Below are 17,501 nucleotides of genomic sequence, written 5' to 3' on the forward strand. Positions count from 1 at the left end.
AAACTTGACTTTTCCCCGGTGCATAGGTCCAGCTAAAAAGTCAATATTTTTACTCTTAATTTTTCAAAGGAATGTGTAAGTTATATATGTTTCATTTTAACTGTGCAAGTCAATAAAGCTATTGCCACAGATTGCCTGCTGATGTTAAAACTTTTTTAAGCCCTTAAATTCCTAGTCTTATTTTTTTATATTATGAAGCCGACATTATTTTTATTAGGTCAAATATTCTCAAGTCCCTCTACGCAGCCTGTAAAATAATATGCATGTGACTAACTTAACCCCAAATTTACCTGTGAAATTGCTGTAGTTCTATAAACTCAGAAAGCATTTTGATTTAAAGCAGTATTCTGTCCAGTCCAACAAAGGAGAGGCTGAAGGGGTTTCCATGCTTCCTAAAGTGAATGCAGCACGATGAAGCAAAGTGAATAAAATGTATTTCCAGAAGTGCTTTAGCTGAGGGTACAAGTTTTGCATCAGGATGCTATAAATTTGTTAAGATCATGGCTTTCTGTGTATCCCTTATCAACCTATAATCTCCTGATTGTTGCCTGTTTTTCAACAGCTGAGGAACAGTAATCCACACTTGCTTATCTCTCTTAATCACAGCCTCACAGTGCTAGAGCTCCCTGAGCCTTTAATTCCCTCTTAGAGGCGTAACAGAGTGGAAAGTAAACAAAGACGAATTTGCAACCTTCAACATTGCTAATTTGCTCTGATGTCAGAATATTTAAACAGGCAAGGACTTGGGAATTATTTGATCACGGCTGATTTTAATCTAATGCATGTGAAAAGGCTGAGTCTGGGAAGGTTGTGCAAAATGACAGGCGTCCCAAGAGAGGTTGACTGAAGGTTTCTTCTTTAAACAACAATAGCTCCATCATTTTCGAACTCTGGGTGCTGTATTCTTACCGTGTATTTTTGTAGTCGTTTGCATTTTTAATGAATTTTTTTGAATATGATAGCGGTTTTCTTGAAAATTCCTCATTTTCTTCCCAGTTTATAGGTGTCCGAAACCCGATCTTTAGGCTTGTTATTGCATCTGTTCACTGGGTAGTGCGTGGGAGAGATAAAGATCCCTATTTAAAAAGCTTTGTCTCTCTCCACGTTTTTGTATCATCGTGACAGCCTAATGTATCCTGAATACTTTCATATGTAAAACTCAGTGTATGTTTTAAAAATGATTGATAACTTGATCTTCAAATTACTTTAAATTACGCAGTTGACATTTATGCATGTATATATGTGTACATACTTGCTGGATAGAAAAGGATGTTATCTTACATTATATATTACATGCACACTTCATCTACCACAGAGGTGATGTGCTTACACATACATACACCTTATCATATAGATATATTCATCTGTCCTCACAGAAGATAGCTATATGTTATTACCTGAAACAGATTGGATAAATATGCAGTGCAAGTTAGTAGGGTTTTTCTTTTTTCTTGTTTTCTGCATTATCTTCCCTTTCCCCTTCTAAGGTCTTAATTGTCTATTTAATGCATGCGTAATCACTTATTTTTTGTTGTTTACAAAATGGTTAATGCAGCTTACATATTATTATCAGGAGAAATGTCTGATGCTCTCTTAATTAATATATATCATCCTGATCATATCTGTTCTGGTTGTGTGACTTGTGTTTCTGAAGCATGTCTGATGATTTCTTCTTTTCTTCTTAGTATGTATCATTTGGGATATTCCAGGGAGAGACGTGTCTGGGAAGCCAGCCTTTTGCAGTCACTCTCTGCGTCGAAATTACAGCACTGGGCTATTTGTGTTTCTACTCATCCCTGTTTCTCTCTGTCTCTCACTCTCTCCAGCTGGTGTAAATGACTGCTGCTGCCTCCCAGAGCAAGATAACCTGCTCAGTCAGCTGGAGCCCCCTGCGGACAGCTGTCTTGCTTTTAGCTGATGGAAAACTGCTACTAACCGCTGAATGGAAGAGCGTGGAGCAGCAACCATACTAGCAGCAGCAGCCGTCGCCGCCGCCGCAGCAGCAAGAGCGAGCAAGGACTCTATTGTTCCCTGGTGTTAAACAGTTTTTGCTTTTCCACTGCCATGCACAGCAGCGGAAGAGAGGTTTCCAATCCCCTTCTCCCTGTGAAGAAATTCTGAAGAGGGGAATATTATTCGAAGAAGGTTTCGTGGTCGTCCTGTGGGTTTTGGAGGTGGCAGCAGGCTGCTGGAGGCATGGGGTTGAGAGAAGGGAGCGCTGCTTTCTGCCGTGGTCCAGGGGTTTCTGCCGCGCCAGCCCAGTGCGTGGGAGTTCTCGTGCTTCTGCTGCTGGGAATCTGGGACGCTCGTGCACAAAGTGAATTTCAAACTTCGTCGGTGTATCTGTGGAAGACCGGTAAGTAAGGATGCTATGTTAACGCAACAGCAGCGTTATGTGTTTTTTGTTGCAAGTAATAATCTTTTTGTGCGGAGAGAAAAAGTTAAATCTAAATTACTAATGTTTACTTGCAGGATTATAGGGGAAATAAAAAATTAGGTCATCTTCCAGGATTCCACCAGCCAAGCAAACGTGGCAATTAAAACCCCACATTTGTGACTCTGTGGCACTGTTACTGGGATCTCGTATGTACTTTTTGGTGTCTTCTGAGGTTTTTCATTTTGTTTAGTGGCTCTGTGTTGTATGTAAACAGCAAAGGTCAGGGCATTAGTGCCTGTCCACAATGGGAAGGAACATTTGTTACAGATGGAGTCAGCGACGTTAACAGTGCTCTAAAAATATTGACTTTTCACAAAGAAAGATGTAATTCAGCATGTCTAATCTTTGTGCTCTGTGCTGACAGGGAATATATTCAGCATGGTAATTGATGGGGAGTTGGGTTTGTTAAATTTAGGTTTGTTGCACAGTATATAGGACCCGTGAAAGCTAATGATGGATTAGGTGAAATAATCCAAGGGATGCCAGATCTCATAACCAAAGAGCCAAAGGCAAACAGGCTATGTGGATTCAGCACCACACTAGATAGATAATTTCCTCTACTTTGATACTAATGAGTTACGTGTCTGTTTTAAAGATTGCATAGTCATAACAGTGTTCCAACCTTAACTTTGCATTAAAAATCAGTGGGGAATTTTCCTGTGTCTATTAATATATTACATTAATTCAGAACTTTAGCAGTGATGAATATGTGCATTTTAGTTGCCTAATACAGTTTTAGTTCTTATGTAAGTAGAGTCAAAGTCTCCTTTAGGAAATTTAAAAATTTCAAGCCAGTAAATATTTCACGGTGGCTTTGACAGTTGGCTTTCTTCCCTGTATGTTGCCAGGAATAAAACAATCCCCAAAGTAGCATTTTAGTTTAAAAACTGCTTTTCCATCAAAGGATTATATAGTAGTAAGAGAGAGTGCAAATTAATCATTTGTCTGAAAAACAACTTTGAAAAGATAGTCTTTTCCCCGGATGGAGGGCCCCAGCCTTCTGCCACAGAAGCAGATCAATTTACAATTACAGTGATATCCTGAATTTTTTAAGAGGCTCCATCTATCCAGCAGCTCAGGGAGGAGATTAAAAGGAAATTCATTTAAACAAGAAGACAAGCTTTCCAATAATACTAGAAAGAGAAATCTGAAGAAGGGAAAATCCTTTGCAACTTTCACTTCTGACTGAAAGATGGGTTGCACGATGACAGTGACCCATTTTTTTTTCTTTTGAACCACTGACAAATTCAAACCATAGTTTTTAGTTCCGTTAGAGATTTGTAAATGTTCAGCACACACTTAAAATGAGATAAAATACTTGCGCAGGTTTATGCAAAACCACAGTAATAATACAGCATTTTCATAAAGCATTTTATGTTTATGCTAAGTTGCTAGGCATCAGTAGACTAAACTTTCCAGCACTTTATTATGTCTCCATTTAACAGTTTAATGGATTGTATCTGAAAATGTTAAAATAGTAACATAGGCTGAGAAGAATAATAACTCCAGTTAACTAATACTTACAAACATACGCAGTCAATTTGCTACAGACTTAACTCTGCTTATTTTGCTTATAGTACATGTGCTCTGAAGTCATGTCAGTTAAACCAGCTAGAAGGGAACTGGGTTGGTTTTTGTTTTCTCCCCCTTTTGTCCCTTCCTGCCAAAGACAGCTCTTAAGAAATTTTTGTTTAGAACAGGTATGATCTAATTACGCTGCCTGATGAAGAGCTGCCTCTTCCCTTCAGCTTTTCTTCTGTGACCTCACTCCTCTGTTTTGCCTGCAATAAGGAATAGGATAAGCATGTTCACTGTACCTTTTTTTGCATAACAGCATCAGTAATTTGACGATCACATGATGAAAAACAAGTCAGAGTGGCACTTTTCAAACAATGAATGGCAAGATGCAGTGGATAAGGTGGTGCATCTGTGTTTGGCTTCTAATCGAATCTTTGCACTCTTTTTCTTAGCTGTTTATTGAGTTTTGCCATTTTCCCCCTCCTCTTCGTGGGAGGTTCTAGAAAGTGAACTGGGAGAATTGCTGGTCAGTGATCTGAAGGGATATCTAGTATATGGTGCATAAAGTTCAGCTAAAGTATCAGAGGCAATAATAAAACTGAACGGTAGTGAGCTCATCCAACTCAGATGGTATTTTGCTTTGCTTGCTGTGAAGGAAGTGGGTCAGGGGAATGTGTGGCGAAGACTGTGTCTAGGAAATCAGCTTCATTATATGCCTTTTGGGACCTGTTATGTCCATTTGTTGAGAAACATGCTATTTTTGTATCGAATTTAGTCTGGCATCAGCTTTTGTGAGTGCTGTTCATGACTTGCATGTGTCTGGTTTTTATTTCTAAAGATTTTTGAAATAATGTCTTGGTGTATGCTACTCCATGTCTTCCATACTGGTTTACTGCATTGTGTTTTCCTAAGGATGCCCTTGACAATAATCTGCAGGGGTTGTAGGATTGAGTTGAGGCGTTCTTTCTCCTAGAAGACAACAACTGTGATATCTGGTACAGTTTCCTTGTACTTTTTTTTTTCTTTTTGTGGGGTTGGTATTTTGTTTTATGGGGTTTGGGGTTTGTTGTTGTTGTTTTGGGAGGGAGTGCAGGAGGATTCTTCTAATTCAAATTTCAACTGTTTACTTCCAAGCTATGAAAACCTCTCGGGGGTCATGACTTTTCCTGTCTATTACCATCCTGCTGTCTAACTACCATAAAAATCTGAGGTGTTTGTAATACTCAGGTTAAGCATTTTGGGGTTTAATTATCTTTGATTCAGCAAGGACAATGTTGTGAACAACCTGCTTTGGGCAGGAAGATTGAACAAAATGATCTCCAGAGGTCTCTTCTAACCTCCACCATCCTGTGATATGGATGCCGTCACTAAATAATTTCTACTTCTTCAGCTGAAACTGCTTTGAAGTTTTGGCTTTCATAACTTTTTGATCTCTTGTGAGAATGGGTATTTGCTGTTGCATATTTATGCTGCAATTATGGTGTGTTTAAGGGACCTGCAGTGCTTTGAATGGCATTTACATGAACATAGTTGCTAGTCTTTAAACTAGGTTTCTCGCCAAACATTCTCATTCCATACCATACAGATCTGGTATATGCATTTTTTTCAGATACAAATACACAGCTCATTCATTTTGTGTGGTCGCTAGGAAAGCCACCTGCTTTCGTCAACATAAACTAAAGCAAAGTCTCCATCTGTGCAGAATACCTGGCTCTTCACAGCAGAGTGATGAAACAGCTAAATTCCCTGAGTTGAGTCATGGTGTCTGTCTGCTTGATGATTTGAGGTAGAGAACAGCAGTTTTTAGCAACTTGGAGAACAAAAGTTGTGGTATTAAGGGGTGGTGATTCCACTGATGTGGACACGCACTGCTGAGCATTGAGCTTTTGAAGTTGAAAGAATTTTTGAATGACCTCTTTTGTTCACCAGTAGTTGCCCTTCTCTGAGTCCACTGATTTCATGTGCAATGAATAGTTGTTTGGTTTGGGTTCTACACTACTACACTGAACTTTTGTGAGTTCCTGAAATGTTTTAAATTTCATTTGTATTCTATCTTAACTATTATGAAGCTTTACTGAATTCTTTCTATATATGCACAAAACCCCCGATAAATCTGTGCCACAATTCAGTAAAAACTGCTTGTGTTAACTTTTGTTAAATGTTATCGCCCAGTTTCTTTTATTTTTAAAGTGAAATTTCCATATTCAAGAACAGTTTATAATCTTGTTTATACTGTCCCTAATTGGCTAAGATTTTGATGTAAGTTTTGCAGGGAACAATGTGAGGACTGTGGATTCCTAAATAAAGACTGCCATACAGTTATCACTCTTCTAGAAACAAGAAGATGCATATTTTTCTTGGTCTGTCATTTCATGATGCAGGCCATATATATACCATTTCTATACACTGACTAAGCATAGGCATTTCTTGCCACATCAGAACTCTCCTTTACTTCTTTCTACCCTGTGCTTCATTTGTTTTCATTAAATCAACCGACACAGTGATCTGTGATGTGCTGTCAGTGTTGGGTGTAATGCCTGCCTACAGTTACTAATATAATTACTGAAGAGCTGCACAAAATCAGTGAGGTTCGATCACAGTGTAAAATTGCTTCTTCTGACAGTTTGAAGTAATGCGCATTACACTCTTGAAGTGGAAGATGCAGCATTGGCTTGATATCTCTGGAAAAAAAAAAGTCACAGGAAAAAATCTGGGAGGCAGTGCCTTTACCATTATCTGTTTTAAAGACTATTGATCAGATCTCAGATGGTATAGATCACTATAGCTCTGCTGAATTATTTGACCTATCTGCAATTGTGTGATAGCAAGACTTGGTCTTTCTAACAATTGCAGTTGGATGTTTTCCCCTTCTTTTTAACAAAGGTAGAACTTGAAATAGATTTTCTGCAGGTAACAGTGACTTTTTAAAATTAAAAAGAAAAAGGCTTTGTTTCCTGAAGAGAACATGTAAGTATCTCTATATTTTTATGCTTATGCTGTGTCTCAGTATGTTTGAATTGGTCCTTAGATAACAACTTGCTCAACATTTGAGGCAGGGAAGAATCAGAGGAAAGGTGATAATATGGGTACAGGAAACATACGGATGATCACATGTACTCTTGGGGTGGTGGAGGCCCCGACTGAAATCAGTGCGCCAAGTGGTTTCCAGTGGGACCAGAGGTGTGTTGCAAGCTCTGTAGCACAAGAGCTCTCCTTTACCTCTTTCTGAGCTTTTTCAGGCAGCAGCATCTCTACATGATTTTTCCTCATTCCATTGTCTAGGGAAGAGGGCTGCGCAAGGGCCTTCTACTTCACCCGAAAAGCCTATGAACAAATGTTTTTGCTGTTTCAAGGTGTTACTACGGGATCTTGTCACCAAATCATGCTTCTTCACTGCTTGATATGAACTTGGGTCTCAAACACCCACACTCCACCCCGCCCCACCCCCAATTTTTAACCTCTTGGTTTCCTACTTGCCCATGGAGTAGAACAAACACAACCTCTGTACCATTGCATCCTAGGTTTTACAATTTTTACACCTTCCAGGGCCCAAATCTAATTTAAAAAGAGTTTGGTGCCACAAATGGTATTGGAGAGAGGAGGGTTTCCAACGCTTTGTCTGAAATTCCTCTTTTAATACCTTTGGTGGCTAACGAACATAAAATCAGTGAATAAAATGTCCTTATTTTATTTTCCCAGCGTATGTCCGTAGGACTGTCCTTATTTTCACAGGACTGAGTGTTCCTATCTCATATTAATGCCTGAGGAGGGCAGAAGTCCTTCCTAGGACTGGCAGTCCAGCAGGCATTTCAAAATGTGCCTAAATACACACTGACAAGAATGATCACAAGTGAAGAGGGAGAGAGAAAAATTATCTAATCAGCCCTCTGATTAAAGCACTTACCTTTCAAGGGTTGTTTCAGCTTGTTTGTTGAATCTGTTCCATCACATAGCAGAAAACTCCTCATTCGTTTCAGGTTTGGGTTTTTTTCCAAATCCAGAGTAAAGAATTTTTGCAGTAATTGCAACTTGAGACTGAAGACAGATAAGCCCATATCAGTAAATGGAAAACTCCTGATTTTAAAGAGATTATGAAGAAATGATCTGAAGAGGCGGATTAGATGTGAAGACCTAGGGAAAATGCTAAATAAGAAAAGATGTTTTAACTTGAGGCCTGACTGTCAGGAAGGAAATTCACATGTGGTGATGAAAGAGGGCAATGAGGACCTCTTAAAGGCGAAATAGAGCTCTAGTTATGGCATGGTAGGCTTGAGCTGGTACTTACACATCCTTGAGGACGGAGAGAAAGAGGTCACAATTTTTAAACTGTCAGTGTAAAAGGTGTTTTTCAAGATTCATCTTTCTGATCCACAGGTCTTCAGTTACAGAATAAGATAAAAGGAGTGTTAGTAAAACCTGCATTTCATCAGCTTTTCAAAGAATAAAAACTATTCAAGCAAAATGTGCTAAAGATGCTTTAGTGCTACCTCATTGATTTAAAATATAAATGATCCTCCAGGACTGAACATGGTTAAGTGTTGGTTACATATGCCCTGCATAAATTCATATTAATTAGGGTTAAAATTTATAACTTCTATTGCATTCTGTAATGTGCATCTAAGTAAGCATACTTTTTACTGTCTGTCTCCCAGTTAAATTTGACTTTAATGTAGTGAAATGGGGCTTGTCTATCTATGACTTGAATAAAGAAATATTAATTTTCATTAAGCATGTTAATCACTCTTGCTCTTTGCCCTAATTTATAAAATATCCTTTCAGATTTTTTATTCAACAGAAGTTGTGCAAGGCAAGTATTAAGTCTTTCATTAATGCAAAAGGTTTTTAGTGCAGTCTGGCAACAAAACATTTGGCAGAGATGCAGAAAATGGCTACTTTAAGGAAAGTATTTATAAATGTTTTTTTAGTAATCTGTCCTTATTTAAGAAAATCAGAGTAAATATTTAAATCTTTGGAGAAAAATTTTGTGCTGCTGAAATTCTTTTTCTTATGCAGTTACTTTACCATATCTGAACTAGGAAAACAGGAAAAAATATGGCTGATATTGTAAGCCTCTAGTTAAGATAAGTAATATACTCTGGGCTAATGGTTGACTTCACTTGTAGGATAGCATTTTGAAGCTGTCAGAAAAGTGGAACATAGTAGTTGATCATGTTGTACTGGTAGCTGGGAATGTCTGGATTGTTTTTAGCAAGTGCCCTGGAGTGCTTATGCTAACTGGATCAGCTGAATCCCTCAGCTTATAGGGATGCTGGAATAACAGAATACCTCTGTCGTGGTTTAACCCCAACCAGCAGCTAAGCACCACGCAGCTGCTTGCTCACTCTTCCCCCCTCCCAGTGGGATGGGAAGGAGAATTGGAAAAAAACCCCAAAATAACCCAAACCCTCATGGGTTGAGATAAGAACAGTTTAATAACTAAACTAAACTAAATAATATTATTGTTATTCTATTTTTTATTATTAATTGTAATGTAAAGGAATAGAACAAAAAGAAAGACATTAGACCCAAGAAGACAAGTGATGCACAATGCAATTGCTCACCACCTGCTGACCGATGCCCAAGCAGCAATCTGCCCCTCCTGACTAACTGCCCCCAGTTTATATACTGAGCATGATGTTCTATGGTATGGAATATCCCTTTGGCTAGTTTAGGTCAGCTGTCCCGGCTGTGCTCCCTCCCAGCTTCTTGTACACCTGCGTGCTGGCAGAGCGTGGGGAAACTGAAAAATCCTTAACTTAGGATAAGCGCTACTTAGCAGCAACTAAAACATCAGTGTGTTACCTACGTTATTCTCCCACTAAATCCAAAATGCACTGTACCAGTTACTAGGAAGAAAATTAACTCTGTCCCAGCCAAAACCAGCACAATCTCAAAAGCTATGGGTGGTTTTGTTCTGTAGGCTGGCTGCTCCGGTGTTGGATTATTTCAGTTTATTAATATCTTATAGACCAGGGTTTAACCTTACAGTTCCCAACTTCACTTGATGTCTTTTTTGTATCATGTTCATCCAAACCATTGTTCAGATGTAAGAAGTATGTATTTTTTAACACAGTAACTCCAGATTTAATAGAAAGCCCAATTCCCATAATACAAAGGCTAGTATTCTCAAAGACAAGTAGTAATCTATATTTTGAGGTAAAATTTGCCATGGTAGAAATTAAATTGCACATTAAGCTACATATTGTAGCTGACACAGTAATTTTGGGCATTTAGGACAATACATATATTTATTCTGTTTATTGAAGGTCCTTTCCCACATGCACAACTTTCTTCATTACATATGTCTTTTCTTCTTTTCTTGTATTCCTCTGCAATCTGTTTTCTGTCCACAAAAAAGTCCTCTCCATGTAACAGGGCTGGGAGATCCTTTTCTGGATGTATGTTCAGTCAAAATCTCTGTTTCTCTTTCTTAAAGTAGTGAAGCTGAAAAAAAGTGGTGGGTTCGTTAGGTGGGTAAGGTTATGTTTAAATTCAGACTGTCAGAGGTTGAAGATCTGGTTGTTTCTTGTGGAGCCTCAGAGGAGGCAATGGGCTGGCAGAGGCTACAGTTACAGACAGGAGCAGCATTGGCTTGGGTTCTATATATGGATTTCTTCTTCCTTTTTATGTCTATTTCTGTCTAGTGAGGCAGAAAAAAAAATGTAGAGAGTTACTAAAATAATGGAGGAATTAGGTGAGAGAAACATCCGGAAACCCTAAAAAAAATCGCATTATTTGGTAAAAGTTTTCCTAAATCTTTATAACTAAAATAATTGTATTCTATTGGATATTAAATCTTGGTCAAACAAATGTTAATGTAAGCAATTCTACTACCACTAGAACAAATTAATCTCCCCTAGAAATCCCATTTTTTACTACTTTCACATGAATGCTGTACAGTGTTAAACATATCAGTGTCTGGGATTTCACACAGAATCCAATAGACATGTATTGTAGCAATCACCATGTTCTCAGCATTAACTAGCACTGTACATTTTGGTGTGTCTGACGTTTCTGGGTGTTGTCAGTAGACCACAGTAGCTGTTTTTTTGAATTCACTTTCTGTATTCTGTGAGGATTGCCAAGATTGTTTTAGTGTTTTTAAGTCTGTGGAATAGAGAAGGAAGATCTGGTGTATTTGCGTGGATTCAGGGAAGGAGTGGCATTAGATGCAGCCCTTACTGGCTGGCCCAAGTGGAAGCTTCTTGTGTGACCCCTAGTGAATGGTGTTGCTGGAAGCGCGGCAAGCTTTCAAATGTCCAAATACCCGTAAGAGTTTTCCATAGGTATTTTGAGAGCAAGAGAGGGAGAGAGATAGTAAGTAACTCGTTTGTGTCGACTGTTTATATTACATAAAGTGAGTTTAAGGATATTAATTCAAAATGGTTTCTGATGTAATGAGACATACTTAAACATTTTAAAGATTGATGACATCTGCTAATCCAATGAGAAATTTCTTAATGAGATATGTTATTACTTTCTTCCTCCTGTATTATGCAAAATGAAATGTTTATATTAGTGAACAATAATATAACTCTCCTTATGTGTGCAGGGGAATAGCTATTATACCACTAAGTCATTAGAGAAATAAAGAATAGAAGTGAGCGATTGTTTTATAATGACTTGTGTTTGTACAGTGCCTAGCACAACTGAATTCTCTGCAATTGCTGGTGTTCTTATGTACCACAGCTTTATGCAAAATGACATAATTAAGACTTGTTAAAGATGCTCTTTACAAAGATACAAAGATAAATTATTAACATTCTAAAAGAACATTCAAATAATTTAAAGTGCCAAAAATAGTTCAAATAGCTGATATCCAGATGCTGTACTAGAGGATAATGGAGGAGAAAATACTTTTCATAGGAAAACAGTGTTACGAAAAAGCTTGGAAGCAGGATTGTATGTGTGATAGTTCCAAAATGCATTGTTGGGAGAAAATGTCTTCAGTAGCAAGAGGAATGTTTTAAAATGTTACTTAGCATTTCCACATTCACAGATCTGGCAGTCATCCCTTCTTCTATTTGCATGATACAAAACTTGTTTTGAATTTGATATGAATGTCCTTGATTATCCTAAAAGATCACTTGTGTTATGTAAGATTTTGCTTGTTTTACAGTTTTCTACTGACTAGTTGGATCAAATGTACATTGTGATGTATTTTGTCCCATTTTATTCTGTTTTAATTGACTTGTGACTTTTGGTCAAAATAATGCATGGATTAGGGGAAGAGGTGGAGGAAGAGGATGCAAGCTATTACACTAACAGTAGGACTGCTACATCTTGCAACAGGGAACATCAAACCTTATTTAAAAAAAAAAGAAAAGCAGCCATTGTAAGCTAGGAAAGAGGCTGATCTTGAATCCAATCTCAGCTCTGCATGTGGTTTGCAATGGTGACATTGTGAATTTGTTTCCTCTTCTGTAAAGTGACATTTATGCGAGTATAGCTTTCTGTAGGTCTCTGTGCAAACAAAAACCAGAAGAAACTTTGAGACTTATGATTTTTGATATAGTTATCATACAGTTCCCAAGAAACCAACACTTTAGCACACTTGCAGTACTTGCCATATGCAAGCAAAAATGGATGTAATGGAAGAGAGTAGGACGTTTGGGAAACAGGAAGAAAGAAGTTAACATGAGTGGAGAATAAAAACATGAAAAGCATGGGGCAAGCAACCAGCAGCTGTTTTCTGTTGAATACAAATATTTAAAATAGATTGTGAGTTTGAAAAATTCAGGGGGCTGAGAGAAGGTGGCAATTGCTGTATGAACATATATGGAAATTTTTTAACTAACATTAGTTTTCTAATGAATCTGTCTGGAAGCTATTTTAATATGACATTTCCAACAATACATATACCTGTGTGTGCATGCTTGTATGTGTGATGTATATGTGATAGTGTGGAAAGAGTACTGAACAATGCTGTATGGATCCAATGGCACTACCTTAAAATAAATATAACCGTAAGTTACCTAGGTCTTCAGTGTCTGACTAAAACAGTAGCACAGCTTGAATTTGTGGTCACATCTAATAACAGAAGCTTTTTTCTTTTTTTATATACCACTAACTTATTTTAACAAATTCCAGCTTCACTGCTGCTGCTTACCTTGCTATTTTTAAGAGGCATAGTTTGAAGGCTGCCATTGAAACCACTTTTTTTGTAACCCTAAATGAAATTCACAGTCAGCATTGCCTTTTAGACAGCTGCATTGGAAAGACCAACTCGTTCCTCTAAGACATGCTTGGTGCCGTGCAGAAGTTAATGAAAGGAAGAGGAGGGAGAGTGATAAAGCGACTGAGCATGCAAGGAAGATTTGTAGTCTTTAACTTCATGTGGATGAATGACTTGTGGCTCTCCATATTTCAACTTGATATATGAATGTCAACATCATGGGAATAGTTTGGGTACCTGAACCATAAAGCTAGGAAATTCAGGTTATTTTCTACATTGTACTTCCATGTCTTTGTAGGGAGCTGCAGGAGAAGTCTATGGGCTGTGCTGCGCAATATGACTTCTCTGAAACTCTGCAAAGTGCATACCATGACAGATTTGTATAGGTGCTTTACTTATTTACTAGTGATAAATATTTCATTTTTCCCCTCTGTGTTTAATATACTTTAAAATCTTTATGGAGTAAATCAAGATGATGAATATATGTAGTGATTATAATTGAGTGTTGGTTCTTTTGTCATGTTACAGATTTAAGCTACTTTATCAGATGAACTACCAATTACATGTGATGGAAGCATCTCTAAATTTGTGATTTTTGTTACATGGATAGAAGACAACTCAGGTTTTGAGATAGCATCATTTTTGCCTTTTTCTTATCCTGACTCTGCAAGAAGTCCATCTTATTGCTCTGAGGATGTTATGTAGTAAATTTCTTCCCTTGAAAACACTGAATTTGCTAGGTTACATGCTTCATAGTTTCTCCTGAACAGTGTACTTATTAGTTTCTCTCTTAGCACCAAAGTAACAGTCTTTAAGGGTCAGGGTCCAAAACCAAAAGCTAAAATTGGGCAGTAAAGACTTTACCTTTTGGATGCAGAAGTAGGTTTTCCAAAATAGGTATGTTTTCCTGAAGCCTCACATACAAAGGGACATTGCTGATTAGAAATGAAGTAACAATTCATAGAATCATAGAATCATTTAGGTTGGAAAAGACCTTTAAGATCATCGAGTCCAACCATCAACCGTGCCCAATAAACCATGTCCTGAAGTGCCTTATCTACGCACTTTTTTAATACCTCCAGGGATGGTGACTCAACCATTTCCCTGGGCAGCCTGTTCCAATACCTGACAACCCCTTCAGTAAAGAAGTTTTTCCTGATATCCAACCTAAACCTCCCCTGCCGCAACTTCAGGCCATTTCCTCTTGTCCTATCTCCAGCCACTTGACAGAAGAGACCAGCACCCACCTCACTACAACCCCCTTTCAGGTAGTTGTAGAGAGCGATCAGGTCTCCCCTCAGCCTCCTTTTCTCCAGACTAAACAACCCCAGTTCCCTCAGCCGCTCCTCATAAGACATGTGCTCCAGGCCCCTCATGAGCTTGGTTGCCCTTCTCTGGACATGCTCCAGCACCTCAATGTCTTTTCTGTAGTGAGGGGCCCAAAACTGAACACAGCACTCGAGGTGCGGCCTCACCAGTGCCCAGTACAGGGGGACACTCACCTCCCTGCTCCTGCTGGCCACACTAGTGAACTACAAATTACTGCCATGCAAAAAGTCTCTCAAAATGACAAAATCTGTTGCTTACATAAAGTCTTCATCACTCTCATTTTAGGTGTGTTCATATAGATGAGAAATCTTTCATATTATTATTAGACTAGAAACAGATGAAACAGTGAACCTGTGTCTCTGACAGTAAATTATGTGTTGTTACTGTTCATATATAGATGCTAGTTTGGGTGTAAGCTATTGTAAGAAAGATAGTAGATAATTTGCTTCTGAAGTGGCTTATGTATCTCTTACAAGGTTGTATATACATCTTCTGAACTAATAACCTTGCTGTTTTAGTAAATTAAAGGCAATCCTCAATATATGCCCATACCTTTCTAAATATAGTTTTCTCAGCAAGTAAACCACTCATATCCAGAAAGTTTATTATTATTATTATACTATGAACACAATCCAGTCTGTATATAATCCCCGGAGAGCAATGAGTAGCACTCCTAGAGGCAGGGATTCATTAACAAAATATGGATTTAAAGAGAACTTGAGATGAAGAAAAGGTGCAACTTAATTAAAGACAAAATATTAAAAGGAAGAGAAAAAAATGAGGTTTTAGTCTTGTGATGCCTATATTAGTTGCTGATGCAATTCAGTGTTGCAATTTCTTTTTAATTTAAGACAGCAATTCATCACCTTTTATGTAAATGTTACCGGAGAGAGTTATTTTGGAAAGGAAAACCAAAATGTGTTAAGAAGCCATAAAACAAAGACGCTCTGCTATCTGTATAATGAATCAGGTAATATGTTGCCTTTTTGTTAACTTTTTTCATTGAAATTATTTAAAAAGAATCAAGTTATCATTAGCTAAGGCTTACTAAATCTTCAGAACATTATAATAGTTTAACCTAGATAGGGAAAACAGATTAATAAATAGGACATCTGGAAAAAGCCTAAAACCCACCAAACATAAAAATTGGAGTTTAGAACATCAAAGATAGCATGGCAATTAAAAAAAAGAAAGAAAGAAAAAAAGATTTACTTTAGTGTTACATCATTCACCTGGGTCTGGAGCTAACAGACAGAGAGTTCATCTAATTTGCTGCAGTTGGTTATAAACAAGGAGTCCATTTGAAGTAGTAGTGTTGCTTTTGGTTTTGAATTTTTAAAGTAAAGATGAAGAAGGATCCCTGAAGATAGAAACTCATTAAGAAAGCCAAGGGCTTTTTGGAGAATACGTTCTGTTCAGGGTGTTTTTTTGTTCCCCACTTTGTATGTCTCAGAGCACATTGCAGCTTCTAATGAAAAAATAATGCAGTTCATTAATCTGGAAAAACTTCTGAAAGTAGCTACATTCTCACACTATTCTGGGAATTAGTTTGAACATAATTGGTTGGATGTCAATATTAAAAAGCACTCTAATGAAAAAGGAAATGCTCAAACTATGATAGTTTGCAGCTTCTGATGAAAAATTTAATGAGGCTGAATAATTACTCCTCTCTTCTTTCTTCCCAATCCGCCATGTTTTTCCCAATCTCTGCTTTATATTTTTTGTAAATATTTTAAGCAGTAGGATTTCTATCACCGTAATTGAAAGACTACACTATTGTCTGCATGTCGCACTATTTTATAGCTAGTTTGCCTTTTTCTGTAATCTTTTTTCCCTTCATGACTAGGTTACTCAAGAAGAGTATTTGTCAGTTGTCATGCCCCTCAGCTACCACTTAGCAGAACTGTGCTTAGTGAACTCTAATCTTTCTTGATAAATCAACCTATTAGTGTTGCACCAAGCAGCACAGTGTCTGCCATTTACATAACGGTTACTCTAGTTGCTTTAACATAACTCTTATCTTCTAACTTCAGGTTGAGAATTGCTTCCTTTTGAGATATGATCACTGCCCAAATATACTTTCCAGTTACTGAGTTGACTGTTAATCACTTTATTAAATAAGTTATGAAGCACATGGAAGTTGGGATTTTTCATAGGGAAGCTATTTAAAAAAAACAAACAACCAAACAAAAAACCCCCAACAAACCCAAACAACACACACAAACAGAAAAGCCACAAAGCCCCATTATTCGAGTGGAGGGCCTCTTCTTCTGATTACTAAGTTGCCACAGAGTGATATAGTATCAGTTTGATATGATGCGCAGTTTTTGTTTTGATGTTTTGAATTCTAGGTGCAGTAGATAGATGAGAAATGAAACATTCACACTAGTTCCTTAAAACACAATATTTTTTTGTATATACAGAGGTTTTAATAAGTTTTCAAATCTATCATCTAGGATTTTTCTTTTTTTTGGTGGGGTTTTTTTTTTCCCTTTTGTGTTTTCTTGGTAGAGGTGATAGTTTTTAGGTCCCCGACCCAGTTTCTCATATGACTTGTATTACCTTTTCCATATCCTACCCCTTTTCTGTCTCAGCGGGTTAATGAATCCTGTATGAGATATTTGTCCCCCTGACCTGCGTCTGTATTAGTTGCCCATTCAATAACTGCTCAGTAGTCTGGAGAAGAAACATGTGTTCTTAATGCCATAGGCACCTACCTGCAACAAGAAATAGTGGTTCACCTTTTTGTGATGCTGTATTAATGCACTTCCAAAGAGAAAAATAAGAGAGATACAAAGACAGTCTTATTTATCTCATGCTGTCAACATCTAAGAATTTTTATCAGATATTAGTTGAAATTAGAAGACAAAGCCTGAACCATTTTTGTGCTTTTGTTAATGATATTCTAGATTTGTAACTTACAAACCCTCAATATCAGTCACACCATGATGGCAATGCAAAACTTTATTTTAATATTCAGCTGCACTCCATGGAGACATTTGGTGCTTCAGAAGATATTTGCTGCTGTTTCTTTAGAGCCTG

At 37.6% G+C, this 17,501-nt stretch overlaps 1 protein-coding gene across 1 annotated transcript in view; it reads left to right on the plus strand.

Moving 5' to 3' along the window:
* THSD7A (thrombospondin type 1 domain containing 7A) overlaps positions 1-17,501 on the plus strand; it is a 300,146-nt gene that overhangs the window by 75,604 nt on the left and 207,041 nt on the right. The window contains exon 3 of the mRNA XM_049799255.1: positions 1,827-2,356. Within this exon, the coding sequence (XP_049655212.1) occupies positions 2,197-2,356 (160 nt within the window). The 5' untranslated portion in view covers positions 1,827-2,196. The remainder of the gene's footprint in view (positions 1-1,826; positions 2,357-17,501) is intronic.

The sequence above is a fragment of the Accipiter gentilis genome, chromosome 4 (genome assembly GCF_929443795.1).
Source record: "Accipiter gentilis chromosome 4, bAccGen1.1, whole genome shotgun sequence".
In the NCBI taxonomy this organism is placed as follows: domain Eukaryota; kingdom Metazoa; phylum Chordata; class Aves; order Accipitriformes; family Accipitridae; genus Astur; species Astur gentilis.